General features: G+C 38.0%; 1 protein-coding gene across 1 annotated transcript; it reads left to right on the plus strand.

The window, feature by feature from the left end:
• The first annotated feature begins 233 nt into the window (after positions 1–233).
• Positions 234–1,935, plus strand: LOC107810096 (uncharacterized). The gene is made up of 2 exons (XM_016634834.2): positions 234–679; positions 1,320–1,935. Exons 1-2 carry the CDS (start codon positions 271–273, stop codon positions 1,481–1,483), a joined length of 573 nt encoding a protein of 190 aa, XP_016490320.1. The 5' UTR covers positions 234–270; the 3' UTR covers positions 1,484–1,935.
• Positions 1,936–9,491: the final 7,556 nt, after the last annotated feature.

Genomic DNA, 9,491 nt, shown 5'->3' on the forward strand with positions numbered 1-9,491 from the left:
TAATTGTAATATAACCAACATTGTAATTAATAATCTTGAAATAAATAATTCAACTAATTATAAAATAAATTAATCACTTTCTTATTTTAAAATTATTATTCCTTATCCACGTACCAGTGTCTCACATTATTGTAAAAATCAAAGAGCTTTCACAAGTGAAGCTCTTTATCTTCATTTCCATTTATACCCCTTAAGAATACTCTAATATAAAATTATAAATACACATAAGTCTCGCCACCATTTTCCTCATTCCTCTTTGCAAGCTTATAAATGTCGTCTCCGAGAATTAACCGTAGAGGTAATGAAGAGAAGAATCGAAAGGGAAAGTTATCGGAAAAATCCATGTCGTTTCACGGACAAAGCTCGGGGAGCAGCAGCACGCCCTCGGAGCTATTGACAAGGCCGAGGACGGTGCCGGACTTGCTCGCCGGTGTTAGAACTTCCGCCGGTGAATCGGCGGCGGTGAATTTCCGGCCGATGAAGTTGACGAAGTTGCTGGTGAACGTGACGATTCAAAGGAGTGTTGGACCTGTACACGTACTGATATCGTTGGAATCGACTGTAGACGATCTCATTGCCGCCGCACTACGGCAGTACTCGAAGGAAGGAAGACGGCTGGTGATTTCCTCCGTTTCTGCTGCCGATTACGATCTTCATTACTCGCAGTTCAGCTTAGAAAGTAAGAGCTTGTTCATCTTATTCCAGTTATTCGCCCTTCAATTGAATTTTTTTTTTGCAAAGTATTGTTAATTATGTTTATATCTAAGATGTTAGCTTCCTTTTAAGTTACATGTTTCTGTTTTTCCAAAATATTTACTCAATTATCAATTTATGCAGTCTAATTTGCCTGTATACCAAGTTTAAGAATATTTTTTTCAAACTTGTGAGTTGTGACTATTATTAAAAGTGAAAAAAATTAAATATAAACTTATTCTCAAATATTAAAATATGTCTTTTTTGTTTAATAGACTAATAAAAAAATAGAGTGACATAAAATTAAACGAATGAGTATATAATAAATAAAAATTAAATTTTATGTACTTAGGTTATTTATCCTATTTAGTACACATATACTCTAGTAGTATTATATATATTCCTTCTTTTCACAATTTTAGAGTAATTTAAGCTGAGGAATTATAATACCGGTACTACAAAATAAATTTCATAATATTGAAATTTAACTCTCTAACATGTAATATTTTAGTTTCTTAAAACAACTACTTGTATTTATTTCTGTAAGAAAACGTATAAATTGTGAAAATTATTTTAAAATTAAATTACGGAATATTGATATATTAGACTTCCATCTTTGAATTCAGGTTTGGACAGGAAGGAGAAGCTCACTGCTTTGGGTTCAAGAAACTTTTTTATGTGTCCGAAAAACGTTGGCGCAACGACGTCGTCTTTAAGCTGTGGAAAACAAGCTGATGCATCTAACAAGATACCTTTGCCATGGCTCAAATTCATGGATTTCTTGCTATAGGACAGCTCGGCACACAAAGTATCACACATTTACGGAAGATTCGGAAAAGGGCCGTAATCTAAAGAGATGTGGTATAAGTACCCTACTCTGATACAAATATCAACGATCAAATCTGTAACTTATATGTTACACGCACACAACTTAAATGTTGCTCCAAGGTTTCCTTTCGGTATCATAGATTTCTTGGTATGGAAAATCAAATTTAGAACCTTGAACTTTAGTTATACTCCATATATTCAAAAGAGGGCTGGCTTTTCACGACTACAAATTAAGTGTTATATATGTTTTATTCCTATGCTCGTTTTTTTGTAGCTTGTCATAGTTTGAGATTGATATATTGTATATGTTATAGTTAATCAGAAGTTGAGAAAGATGTATTTAAATGATCTCAACATGGTGTATCATAGTTTTTAAATGCTAAATTTTTAATGTAATATACTAATGAGATTTTACTTTTTGTGTCTTTATCGTATTGCATATTTGCATTCCTCATTATTTACCTACAGCATTACAGGGCGAAGTTATGTGTGGCAAGGATGATTTACCGAATATTCTTTGACAAAATATTATATTATGTATAAGATAAAATAATTTGTTATTGATAAAAAAAATTATATTTTGGATATCCTTGCATTAGGGGCGGATGCACCATACTACTACCGGGTTCAACTGAACCCAATACTTTAGGCATGTAACATAAATTTATGTGTAAAAAATCACTAAAATTATAATAAATAGTAGATATGAATCCATAAGTTTAAATGCCGAACTCATAGAACTAAAATTCTAGATTCGTCTCTCCCTTGCATAGCCCACTAACAAATAAATTTCAAAATTTAAATACTCTTATTGAATTTAACCACTATGTACGATCAATTAAGAGAAAAGAATAGGACTTGAACTATATATTAAGATCTTTTTTGTACTTTTTTGTTTGTTTGTTAAAGCTATGACTTCTTTTGGGACCATTAAGGCTAGCGTTCCCCTTCTTTGACTGGCTTTACACGGTACAAATTAGGATTAAAGGGCAAGTGCACATATAGCCATTTTAAGTTATACAATTTAGAGATTAGTCATTACTTATTTTGTATTGAAATTTTAAACTAAAAATTTTAACTTCGGGATAATTCAGAACATTTTTACCCTGAAAAATTTAAATTCAAGACGCACTGACTAATTCTTAAATAACAGTCATTTAGAGTGATTACCTAGTATTATTTCTACTCGGATTTAGTTAGGACATAGTGTCCAAATGCATATATTGAACACTGGACGAAAAAATATCTTTTTTGTGTGTGTTAAAAATTCTATTGGAGATAGTTTCTATCTATATGTCTGGATTCTGAAGTTGGAGTGGATCATTTCTGCACAGAAATATCTAATCCACAAACTCCAAAAGAATATCCTTAGTTTTGTGTGGCAGTAATCATATTTGTGGGTATGGATGGCATTTACATAAGTCTCTGGTCATTTATTACTGTAGCTCGAAAGACTTCTTTGAAATGTCTAGTGCCTAATAGGCTTAGATTAATCAATTTGACTGAGAGATATTTCATTAATTAGATAGTGTGATTATTTGTAACAGATTGTTTGGTAGGATGTATTAGGGAAAACATATATATATATATATATTAGATTTGGTATTATTAATTTCTTGTTTGGTAATGTTTTTCAACCTAAGTATTATTTTTATACATAGCAAATCAGGTCACATCAATATATATCATGGTTTTTAAGACATGAATAAGTATGTATAAAGACAAAATTGATATTTCAAAACTTTTAATACACCAAATCAAACAGTCAATAAGAAATAAGCTTATCATAACTAATCATAACATTGCTAATATACCATATACAATATTATTTTATATGCCTTACCAAAATGACTCCTTAAACGAAATAGTGCATCTAATTTTTTATTATTATAAAGTCTTATTATTTTTTGTCATCATCCACTAATCCGTTTGACACAATAAAGGAGTGTTAAGAAACTATCAAATTATGCCGTCTTCTGTCTAATCAAACTTAGAAAAGTTCTCTTCTAAGTGTGTTACATGTGAACCATTTTGGAATTATAAATTATTATAACTTTTTACAAAAATTCAAGAAATTACAACAACAACAACAACCCAATAGAATCCCACTAATGGGGTCTGTGGAGGGTAGTGTGTACGCAGATCTTACCCCTACCCCAAAGGAGTAGAGAGTTTGTTTCCGAAAGACCCTCGGCTCAAGAAAACAAAAGACAAAACGACAAGAGGAGACAACATTAGTATCACCACAACAATCATAGAAAAAATAGGAACATCATAAAATGTAGAAGAAAGATGCAAAGCAAAAACGATAGCTAGTAAATAAGACATACACTGAAAAGCGAAGTAGTAAAACACAACATTGTCACTAGCTACCCTAGACAAAAATCCTACGTGGCCAGTCCCACAATGGTACAAAGTAAGTCAAGACTCAACTACATCCTAACCTACAACTCTAATACTCGACCTCCACATATTCCTATCAAGTGTCATGTCCTCGGAAATCTGGAGCCTGGCCATATCCTGTCTGATCACCGCTCCCCAATACTTCTTAGGCCGTCCTCTACCTCTTCTCGTGCCCTTCACAACCAGCCGCTCACACCTCCGCACCGGAGTATCTAGGCTTCTCCTTTGAACATGTCCGAACCATCTAAGCCACGCTTCCCGTATCTTGTCATCAATGGGAGCCACATGCACCTTCTCCCGAATAACATCATTCCTAATCTTATCTATCCTAGTGTGCCCGCACATCCACCTCAACATCCTCATTTCTGCTACTTTCATCTTCTGAATATGTGAGTTCTTAACGGGCCAACACTCAACCCCATACAACATGGCTGATCTAACCACCTTTTTTTTTTCTACGATCCTTTTCAACAGAAACGTAGAAAGTGCCTAAAAGCTAGGTTGTCAAGAAAGTCAAGTTTTAAAGTCCAACAGAAGATACTTAGAAATCTGAATAAGACTATACGAGTTGACATCTAAATGCATCCAGTGATATATTAACATTATTTCTCTTAAATTTTTCAAAATGGAATGTGGAAATACATTTACTTTATTTAAGGCCTCCTAAATAAACAATAATAGAGAAATCTCATTATTTCTTAGCGTGAAACTGACTCTTCGTGGTAAAAATTTCACCGCACACCTTATTTGCACACTGGCATTTAACTTGTACTCAATGTTTTAAAATTGTTTAAGTGGTACCTAATAATAACAAATTTCAGACAAAAGCCCACTTTTTTTCTTTTCTTTTTTCTTCTGCTTCTCCTGTCTAGTCATTTCACTTCTTCCACCTTATTCTTTTTCCTAAGCCACCAAAACTCATATATATATTTTTAGGGCAAAATACAAAATTGGCCGATCAATCGGAACTAATTATATTCGCGAGGCAAAAAGTATTGTTTACCCGAAAAACGGATAGAGTTGAATTTATACGTAGTTCTAAGGATATGTGATATAGTTTAATACAAATCGTAAGGATAAAAGGAAATATCAAATATGAACTACAAAGAATATAAAATAAACAAAGTTGTAAAGAAGGCGATTTTTAGGACTAAGCAAGATGGATCAGTTTTTTAGGCTTAAAAGAGTAACTCTTGAATATAAGAGGATATGGTACTTGAATTACAATGTGAGCTCTCTATAAAAACTGCACTTACAGAAATGATAACCCCCCACCTTTATAGTAGAGGAATCTTACTTTAAATATAATTAAAAGTACTATGTGGGAAGTCCATGATAGATCAGCTTTTTCATAATTCCTGCCAAGATTCTCTCCTCTAGCGGGATTGCAATGGCTTTTGTCTGTGAGCTCGATCTTGACTCGAGCTCTCGATCTTGGCTTGAGCTCGATCCATACTCGAGCTCTCGATCTTGGCTTAAGATCGATTTTGATTCGGGCCCTTGAATTGATTCAGAGTCAATGTTGGTCGGTCTCTGGATCATAAGCTTGATAGCTTTACTTTGCATCATAGTTTGATTTGGATTCGAGCTTGATAATGATATCGAACTCGACATTGATCGGTCCCTCGGGTTCGAAGCTTGTTTGTACCATCTTCGGAACCCATCTCGAAGTCTCACTTCGATCGCTTATCTTTCGAACTCGATCAGACGCACGAAGGCTGAAATCTATTTCGACCGTATACAGATAGTCCCCTCGTTTCTCAGAAAGAATGTGATGAGAAACGATATGATTTTTCAATGGATCGATCGGATTATAAACTGACGTTTCCATCGGGCACGATCATGACGCACGTGATAGCTATCCCGTTAATTTAGTCTTTCAAGGTATTTAATACATGTCAGACGGTGGTCGGCCACCGATGATACTGAGCCGCCATCGCTTAAACCTATAAATAACCCTTTCTTTCATTATTTACCACTTTTACATCTCCAATCTTCCAAATTTTCTAAATCCTTTTTCGTATTATCTGACTTGCCCGCAAGTCTGTGATTTCTCTTTGCAAAAAATCCCTCTTCAATTTTACCAAATCTTCGTCACTTTCTTCTATTCCTCACCTTTGAATTCGAAAATGGCGAAAACATCACAAACTATCCCTTAGAAAGAGAAGGCTTCGTCTTCACAGTGTGCCGTCGATGAGATATCGGCAGAACCACAGCCTGAGGAGTGCGTTCCCGGGGCGTGTGTTCTTACTTCTGATTTTAAGGTTGATAAAGGCTCATCGGTCCCTGGCCGATGTGAGCTAGTATCGAGGTACATGTGTTTAATAACTGAGAAGCACCTCAAACAGCTAAAGAAAGATTGGAATTGGGATAAAAAATAAATAATAATTCCTACTTCTGACGAAGATATCACCACTTACGTAAAAGGATTTTTGAGTGTGTATTCTTACCCTTTCACGTTAGGTCCCCTCGATTCCGTTATTATTGACTTCTGTCGTCAATACCAAATAACCCTAGGCCAGGTCCACCCTTCTTTTTGGCGGATCGTTATCTTGATCCGATACTTTGTGAACAAAATTGAGAGGATGTCGTTCACCCTCGACCATCTTATCCGATTGTACCGTCCTTGACTTTTTCGAGGAGGGTTAATAAAACTTCAGCGTCGGACTACCAAGGCTCTGTTCTTGAGCATTGATGAGGACAGGGATCGGGGATGGATGGGCAGGTTCGTTCGAGTGAGGACTTCAGATATGATTCCGGCCGAAAAGATGCCCTTTCCCGAGGAGTGGAATATGAAACGTAAGTGTGATCCTGCTGTTACTTCCTTCTATTTTGTTCTTTCATTTCTTTTCTCATCGATACTCTTCTTTTTGTGATGCAGCAGTTTCCTGGATGCCTGGAGCAGTTCCCGATCTCAAGAACTATGTACGAGCTCTTGTTTCGACTTTCACATACGTCGAGCGCTCATGGCGTTATTTGTTAAAGGGTCGGTGGGAGGCCAAAAATCATGGTAAGCCCCTTTCTCGTACTCTTTGATAATTCGAACAAGATGCTTTCCAAATATTTAATAAAAATTTTCATATGTAGGTTTGGGCAAAGATGCGGTTTTGAGGCCTTTTTCTAACGAGGAAGAAACTTTGGCCTCCGTCCCAAAGTTGGTGAAGGAAAATAAAAGGAAAAGAGCCTCTGTTCCCGAAGATCCAAAACCGAAGAAGAGTATGGCTCGTAAGCCGAACAAGAATGCCATTCCTTTGACCGTGGAATCAGTTCTGCGTCTAAGGGATGAAGATGAAGAAGAAGAAGAAGAAGAAAATGATGGGTCCGCGCCAGTGGCCCAAACGAAGAGAACCAACGATGCCCCATCGGCAGCTAGATCGATGATGCTTCATGAGGCTCCGCCTCGAACTGAGGATATACCGGAGAAAGATTCGGGCGGAATCCCTGAATTATCGAAGATCAAAGACGTATCCCATCGGAGCCAACGGATAGGGGATATGTCTGAAGGGCCCCCTCTTGAATCCCTTCGAACCGAAGAGAATGCTCTAAGTGATTCATTTGGGGCAGCAGCAATCGAAGATTCGCCCACCTTCCCTGCTTTTTCCGCAGGGGTGATTCGGGAAGCCCAAGCTTTGGGGGCCCTCGATCTAGACAGGCCTCATGATGGAGAGGATCCCTTTCGTGACATGTTTACTGATATCGAGGACGTTGCCAGTACTAGTGATGAATCAGATCTTTTTCACGGGGTGCAGCAGGCTTTGAATCAGGTAAGCCTTAAAATTATTTTGTCACTACTACCTTTATATTTACTTTTCGTTTCTTGTTTCTTTGTTGGCAGCGACAGTTCATCGAGAAGCATGTTCTCAGTCCCAAAACGAGCTGCGTCGATACGAGGCCAACCTTCGACGGGTTACTGAGGAGAGGAACTCCCTAAAACTTCTCTTAGGGAAAAGGGAAGAGGAAATAAAAGACCTCTGAGCTGAGTTGGCCAAGGCTTACCGAGATCAGACAGATCTGTTTGAGCAGGTAATGATACTTTTAAAAGCCTATGGGCTTGATACCGGAACGATGGCTACTTTTTCGATGTCACAGTTGCAGCAAAAAATTGAGATGATCGGGAAGTTTCGTGAGGAGGTCGACATGATAGGAGCGGAGTCTTTGCAGCGGAAGGAAGGTATGGACCGCTTTGCTGCAGAGAAAGAAACTGCTCGAGCCCAGTTATCATCGGCCGAAACCCAACTTTAGAGATTGAAGGAAAAAGTCCTAGTTCAAGCAAGAAGAATAGAGAAGATTGAGGCTCGATTGGCCTCTATACTTGCCAAGGCCGAATCTGATGCCGAAAAGGCAAAGGCCGATGCGGATGCACTCGTAGCCATCTATCGAGCTGATGCTGAAGTTGCCCAGGTCCAAGCAAGAGAGGCAGCTGAGACCGCCGATACTCGAGCACATTGGGTCGCTGAACTTGCTAAGTGCCGATCTCGGAGGGAAACCCTCGAGGAGATCCATGCTCGTGGTTTCAACCTCGCTGAAGAGATAAAAAGGGCCAAAGAACTCGAAGCCGATGCTGAAGACTTGGTTTCTGATGACGATGATGATGACAATGATGATGACAATGGGAGTAAGAGCGGATCCGAGAATTGGGGGGAGCCCGATAGAGAAGAGACCACTCCTGGGGATGACCAGGAAGCTTAGTCCTTAATTTTTTTGTTGTAAACAATTTTGTATATAAAAATATCCTCTTTTTGTCCAACTTGCTTCTGTTTTGTTTCCTGTCTTGTGAAGACTTTATTCACGCCTTATGAATGTTTTCACAAGGATTTAAACAACTTAATCAAATTTGGACTTCGTAGCCTCTATAACCGAGCGAGCTACTCAAACTTGAAGTGATGTAGCCCTTAGGCTTATTAGTTGAGTTAATGATTCGTACTCAAAGAAATATATCCCGTAGGCATAATGGTCGAGTGAGTGTTTACTCGAACTTGAAATAAAAGTAGCCCGGAGGCTTAGTCGAGTGAATGATTCGAACTCGAAGTAATGTAGCCCGTAGGCGTAATGGTCGAGTGAGCGTTTGCTCGAACTTGAAATAAAAGTAGCCAGTAGGTTAGTCGAGTGAATGATTCAAACTCGAAGTAATGTAGCCCATAGGCGTAATGGTCGAGTGAGTGTTTTCTCGAACTTGAAATAAAAGTAGCCTGTAGGCTTAGTCGAGTGAATGATTCGAACTCGAAGTAATGTAGCCCGTAGGCGTAATAGTCGAGTGAGTGCTTGCTTGAATTCAAAATAAAAGTAGTACATAGGCTTAGTTGAGTGAATGATTCGAACTTGAAGTAATGTAGCTCGTAGGTGTAATGGTCGAGTGAGCGCTTGCTCGAACTCAAAATAAAAGTAGCCCGTAGGCTTAGTAATCGAATGAATGATTTGAACTCGAAGTAATGTAGCCCGTAAGCGTAATGGTCGAGTGAGTGTTTGCTCGAACTCGAAATAAAAGTAGCCCGTAGGCTTAGTAGTCAAGTGAATGATTCGAACTCGAAGTAATGTAGTCCGTAGGCGTAATGGTCGAGTGAGTTCTT

This window comes from Nicotiana tabacum, chromosome 19, assembly GCF_000715075.1.
Source record: "Nicotiana tabacum cultivar K326 chromosome 19, ASM71507v2, whole genome shotgun sequence".
In the NCBI taxonomy this organism is placed as follows: Eukaryota; Viridiplantae; Streptophyta; class Magnoliopsida; order Solanales; family Solanaceae; genus Nicotiana; species Nicotiana tabacum.